This window comes from Tachysurus vachellii, chromosome 22 (assembly GCF_030014155.1).
Source record: "Tachysurus vachellii isolate PV-2020 chromosome 22, HZAU_Pvac_v1, whole genome shotgun sequence".
Lineage (NCBI taxonomy): Eukaryota > Metazoa > Chordata > Actinopteri > Siluriformes > Bagridae > Tachysurus > Tachysurus vachellii.
In genome coordinates, this window is record NC_083481.1 from 2,678,587 (window position 1) to 2,698,520 (window position 19,934).

The window sequence follows — 19,934 nt, forward strand, 5'->3', positions numbered from 1 at the left end:
GGGGTTTCCAAGACTGGCATGCGTCTACCCAAACTTCAGTAGAAGCAAAACAAAAAACAAAACCGCATCGACATAGTGTATGATGATAACACCTGATGGATTTTGTTTAAAAGTTGAATCTTTTGTGACATTATGGTTTAACGAGCTGAACTTTGCTTTGCATTCCTTTCAGTGGGCAATGGATCGACCAATTGGGGAGAACTTTAAGCCCTGACCCTCCGCCCCCTTTTTTTTTACATTCAGCCTGTCAGAGCTGCTTTTGTGTCTGAAGTATGGCTTCTGTGTCTGTGTGTGTGTGTGTGTGTGTGTGTGTGTGTGTGTGTGTGTTTTCCCCTCCTATTACTGCCGCTCAGCCTCCCGAGCACCAGTACAGTAGTGTGTCGCGAGCAGCTATGCAGTGTGTAGACCGGGTCGCAACTCCATCCTGATGCTAAATTCTGGCCAACACTGATTTTGAAGGTTTGTTGGAGAGTTGCTGCTGGTTCTCCGAGCGTCTCGAGTTGAATGCAAGGAAAGCGCAGAGCTCCAGATGCCATTGACTGAAGCGAATGCGAGCAATAAGCGGACACACCGAGTGAACAGAAAGTTGGCTGGCGGAAGAAACCATTTCCTTTTGTTTACTTTCTGAAGAACCTTGATTGCTTTCTGCCAAGCAAGGAAACATCAGGCGTTTGCTCAAAGCAAGTCTTTATGGGGAAGTTCTTCGTGGCCTTTTTCTAAATAGAAGATTAATAGAACTAAAATCAGACAAGAGAAAAAAAGAAAAAGAAAAAGAAGAAGTACAGAAGAAGTGTAAGGATGGCAAATTCAGGATTTCAGCTCCTGGGCTACTTCTTGGCTCTAGGTGGATGGATCGGGATCATCTCAACCACCGTGCTGCCCCAGTGGAAGCAGTCATCGTACGCTGGAGACGCCATCATCATGGCAGTTGGGCTGTATGAGGGGCTGTGGATGTCCTGCGCATCCCAGAGTACAGGACAGGTGCAGTGTAAGATCTTCGACTCGCTGCTGTCCCTCGACAGTAAGTACGATGGCGCCGATGAGCGCTGACTCTCGCCGAACCTTCAGCTTTGCTTGGTCTTTGCGTGTCACTCGGTTGCACCGGGTATAATCTTGAGAGCTCTTTGTAAAGTGTTGAGTAGAGACAGAGTAGACAAAAAAAATTGAGAAAGTTATCAGCACTGCTTTGTTATACAGACATACAGCTTCCTCAAGCCTCAGTGTAACGCAACTCGATGGCATAATGTCGATTATAGTCGCACACCTTTGACGCTGATCAACTTTTAAAGCTGAAAATCGACGTCAGGATTTTCTTTATATTTCCTACTGTAGCATTGAGTTCCTTTTCATCTAGTTTGAAAACATTCACTCGGTTATCATATCATTAAGCAGATGCAAGATGTTTACTGATTTATCATCTTATTAATGCACATCGGTGCAACAGAAGCAGCTTATTGTCCTGATTTCATGAATGGTGGTTGTTTTGAGAAGAAAAGCCCAGTGTTGAAACAAACGCCACAGATATGTCTAGAATGCTAAACACTTCTCTCTACACAATACACTGCAATTGTTTCTTTATTACTGTGCAAATCGGTTGTGTATCTTATGCTAAGATATGCACCAGGCTTGGGTTATTATGCAATCTTATTATCAAAAGGCCTACAATTGTGAACCAAGCTCAGAGAACGAGATTCATCGAGGATGATAATGATATTGTGGAGTGGTTTGTTATTTGTCAGACAGTTTTACAGTGATTTGTGTATTCTTCCTAGCCAAATGACTTACAGCTTATCGGTGTAATCTATCGTTTGCTTCATCAATACACGCTCAGTAACCATTTACCCATTTGTACAAGAGCACCAATCATTCTGGAGCTGATTGTAACTTATTTAATCTGTCTGTGGGTTCTGGCTTTATACAGTAGTTAGGAATAGAGGAAACATCACATCCAGGCTGTTTGATGATGCTTCAATATCATTGTTAAGTTTTAACACAAGCTAAAGCAAGAAAATTGGTGTTGTTCATGATCAGTACTTGTAAAAATACAAGACAAAAATGAACCCAAAGTTGTAACAAAGTGAAGGAAGCTACATGGCTCATTTCCATCTGCATCAATAGGAGCTCAGTATACACCATGAATCCTGCGGAGAATACTGTACAACTCATGTTAGAAACCACAAAGGGTGATGGGACTGTCTGATTCCACTGTCCCCTCCCTCGCTGGTGCCATTGTTGCTCTAGTCTTAGGTCATCTGGATGGATAGTAACTGCAATGTTCTGGTTTGTGTATATACAGACAGCCTTGGCATCCTACAGCGCTGCATTGTTTGCCCTCTTGCTTGAGATCTGGCATCCTTTCTTGAATAATTGTTATTATGCATAGAGTCATCTGACCTCCGGACAACCGGCACTGTATGGGACTGGAAACACTCACACTCACACACACACATACGTAGATACACACACATACAGTACATCCAGCAATGCCAAGCAGCCACGCCAAGCCTTTGAAATACAATATTTGGATAGAATTTTCTAATAAATCGTTCCCTTTTTTATTGATTTTTTATTAAGACCAAGAATTAAGCTCAGACATACAAAGTCACTGAGCTAGCATCATGAAGCTAGAAGAGTATTTTCATCTGTAATCTCTGTAATGTTTTATTTAGAATAGCCGCAGCGATGCAAGGGGTCCAAGCACCTTTCACGAATCGACGTAAACGGTTTGCTAACAGATAAACAACTAAACAGGAAGCGGAAGAGTTCAGCAGCTCGTCTGTTTCACTGTACTTCATTTGGTGGCTCAGTGTTACCTTATTAGAACTTTTGACTGGTTATTAAAACATTTGGCCTGTTATACATTTTCCAGAAATAACGTCCTCCTGTAATGACAGTTTGTTATTAGGCAAAGTTTTGCGCTTAGACGCAAAGAAATAACAATAAATATATATTTTTTAGCAGTAACTAAAAATATGGAAGGAAAGTTTAGAAATGTTATGTGAAGATGTTTCAAAAATACCAAAGAACCTTATTGGGAGTGAAATAAACTGTTTGTTAAGCGATTATTTAATTAGCTCGGTGTAATGATGTGAAATGTCAATCATCTGTAAATTCAAAGCTCTCAAAGAGCTGAAAATGAGACAAACGATGACACAAGTTCTTCGAATGGAACGGCTCAGATAATCGGTACGTGGATCAATTCCTGATTGCTTGAAATAAATGAATAAATAATTGAATCAAACTAGACCGAATGATCTGTGTATCAAATCCTTAACAAATTCAAAACCCGGTCAGTTCAGAGGTTCGGATTAGTCGTTTTAAATTGATGTAAATTGATGTAAATGTTCTGGAGCGAAACTTACGACACAAATGTTTTTCTTTTTCGAACTCGCTGGATCTTCAGGCTTCGTGAAGTTACTGGTGTAAATGCGAATAAATCATTTTTGAATAAATTTGTTCGTGTTCGTTTTGATAATCGAGGTTTATTCGTAGTCCACAAAAAGATCCTTCTATCAGATTCTATCAGCGTTTAATAAAACGCTAAGTGTATAATTTCTACATACGAAATATACACGTCTTTAGAATTCTGATCTAAATATTCCTCCTGACATAATAAAGGTCTTATTTTCTAAAAAAATGCGTAGCCATGCGCTTGCGATATTTTGTGACGTACATAAGTGGCCCACGAGCCGTCGAACAATAGACAAAGCCTAAAACACACACGCAGGTTCTTGAAGTATTCACTCGGACAAAGTGCACACTTTGCTGGCCTTTTCTTTGTTTGTGCCAGGCACCGCCAAGCTTGGCACCGGCCACGGGATGGTGGGAGGCAACCTCCGCCCCTCCGCTGGGCCCGAATCTAACTACTCCCATTCAGACGGGAGCTCGGGGATCAAAGCACCACCCTGCTGGGTCAAACCACCCTGTTTCAGCACAAATCACACCGAGGGATGAAAGCAAGAAAATAAAATTCGCTTTCTCTTGTTAAAGCCTGGCTTCAAAGTGAGTCCGAGTGTAAAACAGACTTGAAAAAAAGCTTACACGACGTCTCTTTCTCTCCGTCTTTCTCTCCTGTTTTATTGCTTCATTTCATGTCTCTATTTCTTTCAACGTACAAAAAAAGGTCAGCGTGGAAAAGCCCCGAGCTCCCGCTAGACTCTGTAGGACGATCCCAAAGCATTAAGAAGTCATTGTTATGAGACGGACTCGCATGTCATACGCATGAGCCTCGTACACAACGAGCAACAGAAGAGAGAACAATTCTCCTTTTGTGGAAAACACCACGCTAATCACGGCAGCGTGAAACATGTAACGGAGGCCCGCCTACAGCCTTCTGTATGCGCTGGAAAGACGTGTGGGTTTTGTGTGGAATTTCACAGAGGGATCCAGTCAAACATAACACGAACGTGAAATGTACGTTTTTTACGGTTAGTATAAACCACCATTTATGGTGGTTTAAAATAACCTACACAGCAAAGTGTTTGTTACTAATCAAATATTGGTCATCATTCAGATAAATGTGACATGACAGAAACTTTTACACATGGAAAGAATTTTCTTGCTAGAAAGAAATCCAGCAAATTCCCGAATAAAATCAAAAGATCACTTCACACAGCAGCACCTTTTCGCTCACAGCTTTTTAATGTTAATTCAAACCCAAACATAAAATAATGCAACAAAATAAATAAATTAAATAAACCACAAACTGCTTATTTACACCAATTCAAACTAAGCCTAGCTTTCTGATTAGGACAAAATTAATGGCACCCTATAGAAGCTTACTGCGATGGACAAGCTGCATTATTGCAAAAAATTTCAGCGCATTTATAATTTAAGTGGCATCCTTTTGGAACTCGGTTGCCATTTTGTCGTTTTCTTCTCTCCGTGATCTTTGTCTTTTATGATTTATGTAAATAAATGTAAATAATTTCTGCCCTGAAAATTTGGAAATGTGAACTTTTGGACAATGAAAACATTTACAAAGATTTTTTTTTTACTAAAAATGTATAAATATAGCTTTTCCGAGTGAGGTGTTGACCGACTACTTCATTCCCTGAGGATGGGGGTAGCGTCGTCCTGGAAGAGACCACGCCCATCGCAATGTTGGAGTAAATGTTATATTGTAGGATAAAAATGATCAGTTAAAAGAATTTTTGTTTTCATTTGAAAAAAATAAAATAAAATTCCAAAATGATAACAGAGACACCTGGGCTTTTCCTTTAATTTGTCCCTAGTTTGTATGAAAAAGTAAAAAATCTTTAAATCTTTAAAACCTTTTTAATACTAGATTTAGGAACCTAGCTCAAAAATTATAATTCGTAAAATTTCTCATTATTCTAATATTCAGTTTGCCATTTTACATAAATATCAAGATAGATTTGTCTCTTGGACTTTGTAGAGCTGCAGTTATCAGTTCAAGCCCCGCCCCCTTGTCCACTTGTTTCCCCGCCCCTCAGGACTCAGCACTAGTGACATGAATTGACAGCCAAATATTATCCTTTTGTGTGTTTATCCTTGTCTTTATTTGTGGTATCGTTTCACACTTATAAACACTGTGAATCTTTAGCCAGTCTTCTATTCCTACTGTTTCACCTTTAATGGATGTTTTCCTTCTTTTCCCGCTCTTTCCAGTCCACATTCAGACGTGCCGAGCTCTGATGGTCATATCTGTGCTGATGGGCTTCATAGGCATTATAGTGAGTGTAGTAGGCATGAAGTGCACCAGGGTGGGTGACAACAACCCTGCCACCAAGGCCAAGATCGCTATATCTGGAGGAGGCCTCTTCCTGCTCGCAGGTATACACACACAAACACACACACACACAAACACACACACACAAACACACACACAATTCCACGTTTCCCCTGTAAATCATAAAAACGTAGTAAACAAGTTGTAGGTTTCATCGTTTCTTTATCAGATTGCTGTTTGTCTGGATTTGGGTCCAGTATGTTTATGTTCTTGGTTGACAGATAAACAAGTAAACAGGAAGTTGGGAGTTCTGGGGAATTTCCAAACATGGGTAACAAACACTCTCTGATTTCTGTCTTTGGGTTAGGTCTGTGTACGCTGGTGTCTGTGTCCTGGTACGCAACACAAGTCTCTGTTCACTTTTTCGATCCAAACACACCTCCGAATGCCAGGTAAGAAAGTAATGTTCTTTTTTTTTATTTGCATGCACAGTTTATATCCGAGCGAAATACACAACACCACTGTTAAATTTACAACACAGATATGTGACACTGAAACCGCAGACTCCTTCCATAAACGTTACATACGGAAAACGTCGCCGCGGCAACTATAGCATGACGTTTTCTAATCCGTTTATGTTTTGCGTCTGTCGTACACGTCTCTGTGAACGATCTGTTCCCATAGAAACGAGAGCATATTAGAACAAGCTCATTGAGGCAAAGCTGCAATTAATATAAAAAGTTTTGACCAATCAGAAATAAGAACTCAAAAATCAGCACAAGTTTCAATGAATTACAGGCTACATCATTTACGAACAAATCTTTAACAGTTAAATACCTTAAACTTCCTCTTATCTTTATCCTAAAGTGTTTTATTTACTGATTCGTGGAAAGATTTAGATTTACAAATGTGACTGTTTTAAAAAAAAAAAACAAAGTTTCCTACAATTGAAATAAATCAGAAATGTCACTCTTATAAAGTATGTCGCTTACGTTAAGTATGTAAGCTAAACACTAAGCACAGTTTGAATGTTACAGATGTAACACAGATGTGACCGAAACTCATCTCTCTCTTTTTCTTTCAGGTATGAATTTGGCTCCGCCCTGTTTGTCGGTTGGGCGGCGGCCTGCTTGACGATCCTGGGCGGGTCCTTCCTCTGTTGCTCCTGTGCTAACGAGGCCCGAGGAGGGCAGCAGTATTACCGGCAATCACAATCCTCCACTGCCAGAGAGTATGTCTAAAAAAGAAAACACAACTTCAACCACATTAAAGCATGAAAAATAAAAAAAATAAAAACTATAAAATGTAAAGAGCGGCGGGCGAAAGAGACAGAGCTCCTCCCCTTTACCAGGATTACACCTCTGAACGTTTTTTTTTTTTTTAGAATATGCTTTAGATACACACGGTCTACTATACACAATATACACACCTGCACAGTGTACATAAGCTGTTATAGCGCTTGTCTTCGAGGGTTGTGTTTGAGGGTAAACTAAAATCTTTCGAAACTAATTTGAAATAATCTGGAAATAATTTTTAAAGCAAATCCCAAAGATGACCTTTTTTTTTTTTTTTTTCAAAATTCTCCATATTTGTAATCGGTAGAACAGCGGTGTAATCTGGAATCAGGGTTTATTTGCTGGAAAAGAGTCCGAACTTTTGATAAGGTGATTGATAAGGAAAAGAAACTGAAAACTGAGAAAGATCCTGTTTTTTTTCTTCTTTCCTGGCCTGTGCTGCGTGGTTGGAGCTCTGTTTGCCAGCTCGGCATTTCCCCAAACCATCACGACTAAACTCACGCTTGATGAGACTGGATGTTATAAGCATTTCACTGTCTACTTATGAAGACTTTAGGGGATGTTATAACACTTTCAATATATCTATATAATTTATGATTACATTCATAACATGCCATGGTGTATAATGCATCCGTAAGGCCCAATGAATCCTTATAACTATATATTACATTTTGTTTTGTTGCATTGTTTACACCTGTTATATGAAAGCATTACACATAGTGCTTATTTCACATTATTACATCATTATTACATCTTCTTATCAGGCCCCATGCATGTTATGAATGTGTTCATTGCTCATTATACATATAGACTTCATTGTAAAGAAATAGAAAGTGTTAATAATACAGCCAAAACTCTACACATTGGCTATGGTGGTGACATAAGTATTCACAATGCATTATAAATACTGTACATATAAAGCTTTTACATAATATTTATGTAAAGTAGCGCATGACATAAAGGCTGTGTAAACCTCCATAAGCAGCTACAGTTGCATGCACTTCACCTTACAGCAAGTGAAGTACACTATGGATAATTACAATTTGTGTTATTATGTGTCATAGTGTATTGCATCATATGTCACAGATGTTATAGCGCATTATGCCAACTGACATCATACCTGACATAAGGTGAGCATCCATGGTTTATCAGGTGTTATGCATCTTCCTTTATCTACTTATGAACTTTCCTACAGAATCAAGACAGATATAATTGCACTATAATGCAATTTAAATAAATTTATAATGCATTATGAATTTTGTATTCGTAGCAAGAGTTCTTAAGCGCTATTTTGAAGAAGATCCATCAAACTAGCAAGGAAGTGGTAGAAAGTGGAATGCTGAACTCTCGTCTTTAAAACGCAGATCTGTCAGTCGTCACCTCATGTACAGAAAACTCAATGAACCAGTTATACGTTCATCTAATTACAAAAAAAAGATGACTAAGATTCGATTTTTGTTTATTTAAAAAAATTACCATGATCATTCAGGAAATCTGATGTTTTTTAACTTGTGTTCAAAAAACCCTGCAAAAAACAAAAAGTTTGCATCCCGTGGTATTTCTGGGTTAATATGTTATAAACAATTATAGGATGTTATAACACAATGAATTAAGATATTTTTATAATTACTTATGAATACATTCATAACATGTTATAATGCATTTGTAAGGCATCATGAATCCATGTCATTGTTTATAAAAATGTATTTCAGCTTGTTTTGTTGCATTGTTTACAATACATCTCCAAATGTTATAAGAATGCATTAAACACATATAATGTATACATCACTACATCATCATTCTATGCGCTCATAACACCCTATGCATGTTATGAATGTGTTCATAGTTCATGGTGCATATAATCTTATTTTATCAAATAGAAAGTGTTACTGCTGTTATTTATGTCCTCGATGCACCTTTATAGAAAAGAAAAATTCTACTTCAACCAGGGAAGGTTTTTAATTAAAAATGTAATTGAGTATAAAAGTAGATCAAACTTGAAAAACACAAAAAAAAAGTCATGGTTTTGTGTTATGCAAAATAACAATGTGACGTCATTTGCATGTTTATTCGTTCCCTTGTATGCAGTTATTTCAGATTTGACTAAATCAAAACCTGAATGTCTCTATGTGACCAAAAGTATGTGCACCCCTGACCATCACACTCATATATCGTCGTTGTCAGACGGAATCCTCGTATCTCCAAAACCGTTATTTTTCAGGAAATTTAAAAAACGCCGTATCTTATCTGCAGTGCACAGGGTTTAGTCCGTGTTGCAGTGGATTGTCTTGCGCTAAATTCCTGTCCTCAGACGAGCACCAGAACTAGCGGGGGTCAAGATTTTTTTTTCTTTGAGCCCAGTGTTTTGAAGACATTTACCTCAGAAGACGTGTTGATTCGTTGCGACTCTTCTTGAGGAGAAATATGCCGTGAAGCTCTCCCACGGAGTGAGAAAGAGGTGGACAGTTGAAATGTCCAATGGAGTTATGAGATTTGTGCTCAAGCTATTTTCAAGACTTTAGATTGGTCAATAACTTGTAAAAATAACAGACCCACGTGGGGACTGACCAATAGCATCGATATGTGAAAAAATATGAAATTGACCAAATTTGGACATACGAGGTTTCCGCCCGACAGCGACGATATACATGTTGAATATTTTACTGTTATAATCAGCTCCAGTCTTCTCTCCTGGAAAGGTTTTCCACTAGATGTTGGAGTATGTCTTGGGGATTAATGTTTATTCAAGATCATTAATGAGACTCTAGTGAGATGCTGGGATGTTGAGGAGACTCCATTTACCATTGATAAAAAAGGTGTTCAGTGGGGAGGAGTCAGAGTTAGGGGTCGGTGCAGGGCACTCGAGTTTAACCTTAACCTCAGTACCATGTCTTCATGGAGCTCAGTTTGTGCACAGGAGCGTTGCCATAGATATTCAGTACTTTTGTTGTATCAGTAGGGGGAGGAGCCAGATACAGTATGGGTGTGATGGTCAGGGGTGCACAAACCTTTTGACATTTAGTGTACACTGAATTTTTTATTGTGTCAGTAGGGGATGCAAACTTTTATACTCTGTAGAATCACACCATCATCAACATCAATCTGAATCCCTTCCTGAACATATTGAAAATATCCATTATATAAATCTATATATAAAAAGAACCAGCAAACCCCTCAGGGAATGTACATGATGTCATGATATGTTAAAAAACCCAAAAAACTAAACACTAAGCAATGCTTTAACACCTTTATTTACCTTTTCCACATCAGCCGCAGAACGTCAGCGTGTGTTGACACATTAACCCGAGTTTACTTGCCGGATGAATCGTCCTCTAATGCTCTGTTCTTGTCTGGCTCTCTTCTTCTCTTCCATAATTCAGGGCTGAGTTATTGAGCGAGACTAGTTTCCCTGACTGACCAAACCTCCCTGCCTTTACTCGAGGACTGGTCAAGCTCCGCTCTCTGTTTCTGTCCCTACTCTACTTCTACCTACATTTCAAATTCGGATCTTTGTCTCTCCGCTATACTGTACACTGTGTCACGTCTTTGTTCTTTAAGTCAGAACCCGATGAAGAACAAATGTGGGTCGAAGCCTTTTGTGTGCGTTTGTGTGTATGCGTGTGTGTGTTTGTGTTTATCCTACATCCCTGAATCTTCGTTCTAAGTGTGTACGCGTTATTCTCTCTACTCTAACCTACGCGACAAGTATGACTTTTTTTTTTTAGTTTTAACTGCAAACTTAAACGTGTCTTTTTCTTTTAAATTGCAGAGCAAATGTAAAAAGTTCTCCAGCAGACAAAGGGGAGCAGTTCTTGTAGTTTGGGAGAGGGCGACTTCCGTTGGTCTCACGCTGGGTTAGATTTTGGCAACTGACAAGACACTCTTTTGGTAATAAATAAAGTTAAAAAAAAATTACGATTTCAGATTTAAGCAACAAAGAGAAATGACATACTACTGTTATAACCCCTCTGTACTATGTGCCATCTTGTACGTGCTTCTGAATGCATTCACATTAAATATGAAAAAAATACAAAAAAAACAAAAAACTGACATGATATTGTACTGTAAACGCTTAGTTATGCTTTATATGCCACTGAAAATTTACAAAGTTCAACATGGAGTGAGCCAAGCGTATAGAGATTGTGAAACTTACTTCAAACGATTTTTGTTGTTGATGTTGTTTTTTTTTTTTCTTTTTGTAATATTAGACCACAGTTGTATCTTTCATGAGACTTGATTCAGGGTACGTTAATGATGCATTTGATCAGTAATGCAAGATATTCACTGTTGTTGTTGTGTAGCGTAAAACCGTTTCGATGCATAACCAAGCTTTCACTTAGACTTGACTTTTTTTTCTAATCCGAACAGTACAGAAATGACTTTCCTGTTTGTTCATGGAATATTCTTCATTTTCAGAGGCCTTGTCCTCACTGTAATGGTGTTTTATCGTATTATTGTAAAGAAACACAATGCCGCATCCGGTATTTTTCAGTTTTATTTTAAATTAGACACACACACACACACACACACAAACACACCCAACAGATGCTTTATGTTATTGCTTGTTAGATTTTTCTGTTTTTGCTCTCTCTCTCTCTCTCTCTCTCTCTCTCTCTCTCTCTCTCTCTCTCTCTCTCTTTTCTTTCTCACTCTCTCTAAACCCTTTAGTGCACAAATGATTTGTGGAGAAGAATTTCAGACTCCTGACTCGCTCAGGGTTTCGGTTCAGCTCACACTGAGACGCACTCGTTTACTTTCTTTAGATGTCAGTCATGTGATGGCTGTTTGTTTTCTTGTAATCACAAATCCATTTTTTGTTCTTTACATTTTCCATCCAACATGTCTCCTAATATTGAAATATGTATCATCTCAAATAAAGTGTCTTATGTTTTTTTCCCCCCGTTTTTAAAATGAAATAAAAAAAAAAACAATACGAAACAAATAAAGAGAATGGATCTGTGGTGCTTATTCTTTGTAGTGTCAAGGTTTCATTTACATACATATATTATATATATATATATATCCTGAACTATAATATTGGAATAATTTATATTATTGATGCATTTTTTGTTAGATAAAAACAAACAAACAAAAAACAAATTAATTAATTAATTAATTGTAGTCATTTACATTGTAAGCATTTTTAAACCTGCAGGCTTCAGAAAGAATATTATTTTATTTAAACAGACAAAACAGAAATTAAATATATTTTACAAGATATTATATTATAATCATATTTTCTACAATTATAATAATAACAACGATGTGTGCATTCTTCTTCTTCTTCTTCTTCTTATTATTATTATTATTATTATTATTATTATTATTAGTAGTAGTAGTAGTAGTAGTAGTAGTATTGAGTTGCAGCTCATGGATACTGGATTTGCTGAAGGTCTTAACACCTGTCCTTTACTCAGCGTCAGTTTTTACACCTAAATAGTTCCTCTGTTATTGTCTCTTAATGTTTCCCCTCAGGAATTGCCAGAAAAAAACTAAAATGACATTTCTTCCTGTGTGGACTTGGCCAGAAATCAAAATCATTAATGGGATTGTTTGCGGTGAGCCAGTAGTTAACGCTGGAGGCTTTCTCCAGAGAAAAACAGGATACAGTGTGTGTGTGTGTGTGTGTGTGTGTGTGTGTGTGTGTGTGTGTGTGTGTGTGTGTGTGTGTTTGTGTGTGTGTGTGTGTGTGTGTGTGTGTGTCTGTGTGTGTGTGTGTGTGTGTGTGTGTGTGTGTGTGTGTGTGTTAGTGAGCAAAAGACCAACAACAAAGCCAGTACTGGGCCCTTAATGAAAATCTTCTACTTACTTAATAAACGCTTCTAAAACTAGATAAATATATAATAAATAACTCTCAGTAAAGCAATAAAAAGAAGGACAAGGAAGCAGATAAGAATATTAAAAAAAAGATTTTATTAAATTAACTTATTTTACTACAGTTGTGTCATTTATTGTCACTTTATCTGACACAACCAGGTACTAATCCCAGTCTGACAGTCAATATTTACACAAGGCAAACGTCCCAATCAGGAGTCGCTACTGTACGTCTCTCAGGTAAATTTAATAAACTGCAGTGCCTCGGGGGTTTCCTCCGGGTACTCCGGTTTCCTCCCCCGGTCCAAAGACATGCATGGTAGGTTGATTGGCATCTCTGGAAAATTGTCCGTAGTGTGTGATTGCGTGAGTGAATGAGAGTGTGTGTGTGTGCCCTGCGATGGGTTGGCACTCCGTCCAGGGTGTATCCTGCCTTGATGCCCGATGACGCCTGAGATAGGCACAGGCTCCCCGTGACCCGAGGTAGTTCGGATAAGCGGTAGAAGATGAATGAATGAATGAACATCCGATGATAGTGTTATCTGTCACCAGTGACACATTTTCCCTTAAAAACAGCTGCCAAAAATGTATTTCCCTAAAATGATTCGCTGGTTAAATATGAACAGGACAAATAAAACCCTGATCTCAATTATAAATAATCTCTTATCTTCAAAATCAAGACCAATAAGTAACATGTGCATGATAATGAGACAGAATGTGTATTAATTCTATGACTAATAAATGTTAACTAAATAAAAGTAAGGCGAAAACCCTGATAAGTAACACCTTACTTATCGGTGGCATTCGTAAGGCTACATTACACCTACATAGGCCCTTCATAACAAAAGACATAAAAGTACATAACCAGGTTTGTGAAGGACATGCATTGCTTAATAAGACTTGATTGACATAAAAGTCGTAATGTTTTACGTTTAATGTTCATAAGGTGTTCATAGGGCTACATTACAGCTACATGAGCTCTTCATGACATCTGACATAACACAACATAACATAAGATGTTAAAAATGCAAGTCAGGGTTTGAATCAAAGTGGTAACATTTTAATGTATAATGGATGTTCATAGAGCTACACAAGCTTACATGACAACTGACATAAGCCTTTCATGACAACTGAAAGAAAATTATATTAAACACTATATAACCAGTTAAATGTAAGAAATACATGCTGCAAATAGGATCTGTATAAACCATCTTTGATATTTACTTTTAAATGTGTGTGTTTATGGAGCTACATTAAAGCTCTAATGACAACCAACATATGACCATATAACCAAGTAAAGCATGCCTTAATAAGTCAGGATAAAAGCAGTAACATCTTATTTAAGCAGGGATTTCAAAGAGCTACATTAGATCTTCATCATTTTCTAGATCATATTCAAGTGATGATGGTCACTGATGGTCACCTGGTGGTGAAAAAATAAAACTTAAAGTCTAAAGTCATACAGCATGTATAATGACTAATGAATACTTTTAAACGTTATAATGCATGCACAAGTTCTTGGACACACTGGTTGGTTACACTGTTTACAATACATATGCATTTATAACACATACCACCTCAGTACCACAGTACTTACTTAGCAAAGCCAATTCAAGTCTGTAATCAAGATCCAATGCATTATAAGCGCCAAAGAACGAATGCATTATAACCTAAGTAGATAGGTTCATAGTGTTGTCTAGATATTTCCTTCCCAGAAATAGACTTTCTCTGTCTTGTGCATTTTCAAGAACATTTATTGAAGCAATTTTCCAAATTTTGTGTATAGGGCCTTGTGAAGGCATTATAACAGGTCATGGTTATTAAAATGGCTTTATGGTTATTAAAAAAGCTCAATGTATCACAATCAGAATAATTATTCGTTTACAGAATATAATGTATGTATGTGTGTGTGTGTGTGTGTGTGTGTGTAGGTGTGTGTGTGTGTGTGTGTGTGTGTGTGTGTGTGTGTGTGTGTTCCAATCTCCCACAAGGAGGCAGCATTTTCCCACATATTTCACCTCAGTAATAATGGATGACAATGGATCGTCATCATGCCAAGGAGATGCCAATGCCTGTATTCATACCTCACTCTGAGAAGAGGAATTGATGCCTCCTGTGGCACTGTCTCGTTTTTTATTCCACTGCTGCAAGTTTATAATCGTTAAGACATAAAGAATACACACACACAGACACACACACAGCTGCTTAGCTTGATAAATGAGAGAGATTTGACTATAATTAGGCGTTTCGGATTTCCGCTTTATCCTCATAAAGAAGATGAACAGACTTAGCCTGTCGATGCTTCATAACTGTTCAAACAGCCGTAATCAATGCTGCTACAAAAATAGACAAGAGACAAACCGAAAGAAGACATTTCTAACATGCTGAAAGAGCGAATAAGGACACAGAAGTTTTTAGAGTCATCATCTGGTCCAAAGACACTGCATGTCTCAATAAATTTGATTCTATATAAAAGCAATCACACTTTACTTAAAGTGGCTGTTAACTACGTTAATCCTACATAAGTCATTCATGTAACACATGGAACTATTAAACCAAGACAATCTGTATCAAAGCAGTAGCTGTTTACTTAATTGTCATCCATAGATTTATGCAGGCACATCACACCTACATAGGCCCTTCATGACAACTGATAGAAAACCGAATACTGTTTTAATGCATCACTGCATTACACCTACATGAATGCACCTACAGTACATGAATGCTTTATGACTCTACATATAGCTATATAACCAAGCTAATGTAGAAAAAGCATCCCTTAGTATGTCAAGATTTCTTTAAATGTGATCATGAACTTAAAGTGGGTGTTGATAGAGCTACATTATACTGTACCTACATAGGCCTGCTATAACATTTACGTTTATATTTACATTTACAGCATTTGGCAGAGGCTCTTATCCAGACGTACAAAAGTGCTGTAACACCTGATATAAAATTATAAATCCAGGTTTGTATAGGACATGCTTGGTACAATAAGTTAGAATTTGTATAAAAGTGGTAACAGTTAACTTATGATGGGTGTTCAAAGGGCTACATTACAGCTACATAAGCCTGTTATGACACCTCCACATAAAACTTGTATATAAACTATGGCAAAAGTTAATGTAAAAATTGTATGCCACAAAAAGTCAGGAACTGTATAAAAGCAGTAACATTTTGCTTATAATGAGTGTTCATAGGGCTACACTACACCTACATAGGCCTTTATAACAACAGATTTAAAACTGATTGTATAATCAGTTTGGTATAAGACATGCATACCTTAAAGTCAGAATGTGTATAAAAGTGGTAAAAAAAAAAAGGGGTAATGTTTTATTTATTATGATGTTTGTTCAAATGGCTTCATTACACCTACATGAGCTGTTCATGACCTGAAAAAAGCATTTCATGTCAACTTATAGAAAATGAATATATAACCAGGTTGATGTAAGATATGTACGCCTCAAAAAGTCAGGATTTGTATTAAAGCAGAAACATTTCATTTGAAGTGTGTGTTCATAGAGGTACATTAGACCTACATAAGCTCTGACAACCAACGTAAAATCAAATAACCATTTTGCTGCAGGAAATGCATGCCTCTATAATACACTATATTACATTCTTTACATTAGAGCTACATGGCGATAAGTCAGGATCCATGTATAAGCAGTAGCACCTTGATTTCCCCTGATGTTCATAGAGCTGCATTTCACCTACATAAGCCCTTTGTAATAACTGTCAAAAAACTATAATAAGCAATTTGATATAAGAGTCACGAGACTTACCATGGAGTCAAATGACAGACTTTTATTAATATAAATGTTATTTATGTTATGACACTTTACAAACACCTGACAAATGAAGGCTATTAAAAATGTAAACAAAGGTGACATAAAGGTGACATAAAGACAATAGAGAATGGTTCTGAACAACCCTGTGTGTAAGTCACTGTCTGGATGTTTACCCCAAAGACTTCATTATTTAAAAAACCCCAAAGATAAAGCACTGCTGTATTAACACATGTTGCACATTGTTTCAGTTTTGATTTTTTCATCACTGCAACATTAAAAGTAATTACACATTTCATGCACTTTGTTACTGTTCTGTACCGTTCGTTAATCCCTTTCTTGTGTGCTCCTGAAGGAATTCTCTCTAATCCTGCCCTCTCTGGGAGTTAATATTGTTTGTGGCTGCCTGCTGTATTTTCTTGGGAACTTATTTGGTTGAAATATAAACAAATTATGCACAACTGTAACCTGGATAATCTAATTAAAAAGAAAAATGAATGGGGAAAAAAGGTCAAGTTGATACGAAATGCCATGCGCTATATGGCTATAAAGTGGGTATAGATTATTTTATTAAACATCTAAACTAGAGACATTTGGCATCATTGTCATGGCGACGATCGGAAACGCCATCCAGCTGCGCTACCCAGAGTTCCACGTGGCCTACGAACATGGTTGCTTCAGACTACCATGTTTATAAACTGTGTTGTACTCTGGGTAGGTATCTGTTTGATGAGTCACATGACCTGGTGGCTGATGAATTTTTAATGAACATTTATAATGGTTTTATGTCTATATAAAGTCTGACAGATCATTTATGGAACCAAAAGTTCAGCAATATTCAAGAAATTCCTATGCTGACTGTGATGTCTACACCACCGTTATACCACTAGAACTGTTAAAAAAATAAATTTTTTGTTATCCCCAGTTTTTCCTGCAGCCTCAGTGACCTCCGGATGACGCCAGTTACGTTGTTACATGGTATAACAATTCCCACAACTAAGCTGCGAATAAAATGCTGAGCAGCATAGACATCACACTCATCCCCCCCCGACCACCACCAACCCCAAACAGCCACCCCCCTTCCCCTAACCCCACTTTTTGATTTCTGTTCCTTACACAAGTTGAAGACGATGCTGTGTTGAGAGTTTAGTCACACTCTCACTTCAAATCCTTGTTCTTCTGGAGCCACGAAAAAATGCATAAACTGTAAAAAAAAAAAAAAAAAAATCCCACCGAACCCTTCAAACAGCATCGGGTGAGGTAGAAAACAAGGCAGACAGCACACTCGCTGCCAAGCTCGAGCTCTCTCTTCATCATACATGAATCATCGGAGGGTAGGAGGCTCATTTCCAGCGCCAGGGAAGGCTGTGCTATGCCACGTCGGGGGAAATGGGTCAGCGAAGGCTTATAGCTCAGATTCTGCCGTGCATAATGCAGATACTTCACACCACGTTTCACATTCACACAGTGCCACGTCGAACATGACTTTATTAGGATTAATGGGTAACGCTTTAATGATGGGTACCTTCATAAGACCTTTATAACAGGTTTATAAGCATTTCGTAAATGTTTCATAAAAAAATAAACCATGCAGGATTTTTTATTAACCTTGATTAAAACCTGATTAAATTATAATTAATGATATTAAAGTTGCCTAATTTCATATAATTAATAAAGGATATTAAAATAGATTTATAACAAATGTTTCAGGTCATCAGTAGTTATGAAGGTTTTATATTACAAAAGGTATTATAATGAACAGTAACATTTTATTGATTATGTTATCTATATCATTGTGAGGCATTATTAGAGCTTATAAAATGCTCACAATAAATCCATATAGGGCAAAGTTACGATGCTTTATACATGTGTGTGAATATGTATATCTATATATATATTTTATGAAACTCATATCCATAAACATGCATAAGCTATTATAATGTGTTATGAAGAGCAACAGTGTGGGTACTAATGCTCACAGGCTCTGCTAAAGTTATAATGCATTATAGCAAAGTAGAATTGTAGCAAAATGTTTATTCTATCACATGCAAATCTGCCTTGTTATAGATTTTAACATCTGTGCATAGAATCATTCAAACACTAATGATTACAGGCTCTGCTACAGTTATAATGCATCATAGCAAAGAAAGAACAAATGATGTGATTCAATTCAGGGTACACATGCATTATAACAGATTATAACGTGTGTGCATTGAAGACACTAATACTCACAGGGTCTGTTTAAGTTATAATGCATTATAACTAAGAAATCACATTCGGAAAGGCTTAATAGACACAAAGGGATTTGCAAAGTTTATATAACCCGATCATTTCAGGTTACATAACATTTTATAATAGCTAACCTCCATTCATAGAAACAGTGCAGAAACAAATACTGGATAGCACTATAATGCATTATAATGCTCTGCTACCATTATCATGTAACATAATAATACATTATGGCAGGTGTTTGGAAGAAAATCAGTGATGTAAACCGGTCGAGAAGGTTGTAGAAGAAGGTTGTGGTGAACTGCGCTTTGTAAAGCCTACAGTATATAACCCAAATATTTTAGGCTACATAAACAGCTTATAACAGCTTATAACTGTTCATAGAAACAGCTCAGACATGATTGCTGAATAATGCATTATAATGCCAGGCTTCCGTTATAACCGATTAGAGACAACACATAATAATCCATTGTGCCTAGTGTTTGGTATAAACTCAGTGAGGTGATCCAGAGGTGAAGGTTCTCGAAGGTGGTGGTGAAGCGTGTCCTTCGTTATTCTTAGATCCTCTAAATCAGGAAAATTTTGAGGAAACCGCTGTCATTATTTGACATCCCCTTTCAGAACCTTGTCAAAGAAGTCTGGTTATTTTGCTCCCACACCTCCACACATGGTCTAATCAGGGGGGAACACATATATATATATATATATATATATATATATATATATATATATATATATATATATATATATATATATATATATATATATATATATATATATATATATATATATATATATATATATATATATATATATATATATATATATATATATATATATATATATATATATATATATATATATATATCTCACCACATCCTCCAGAGGCACCCCGGGTCTCACCATGACAGTGAGGAAACGTATTTTCTTGGACGCTGCTGGACATGTAGAGTGACAGAGCAGCTGGTCCACCGACAACCAGAGGAAGAATCGACTGGGGAGAAACTTAACACAAGCAAACTTACAGCTAGACTCACGTCCTGGAATCTGAAGTAGATGTAGAGTTAGATCTCTAAGGAAGGCGAGAGCGGTGAGGAAAAATCTTCTGGTGATGCT

At 37.2% G+C, this 19,934-nt stretch overlaps 1 protein-coding gene across 1 annotated transcript; it reads left to right on the top strand.

The window, feature by feature from the left end:
* Nucleotides 1-290: 290 nt before the first annotated feature.
* Nucleotides 291-11,955, top strand: cldn19 (claudin 19). Its single transcript, XM_060858344.1, has 5 exons — nt 291-1,021; nt 5,632-5,796; nt 6,060-6,144; nt 6,777-6,923; nt 10,757-11,955. The coding sequence occupies exons 1-5, from the start codon at nt 799-801 to the stop codon at nt 10,803-10,805; spliced, it is 669 nt and encodes a 222-aa protein (XP_060714327.1). The 5' UTR covers nt 291-798; the 3' UTR covers nt 10,806-11,955.
* The last annotated feature ends 7,979 nt before the right edge of the window (nt 11,956-19,934 follow it).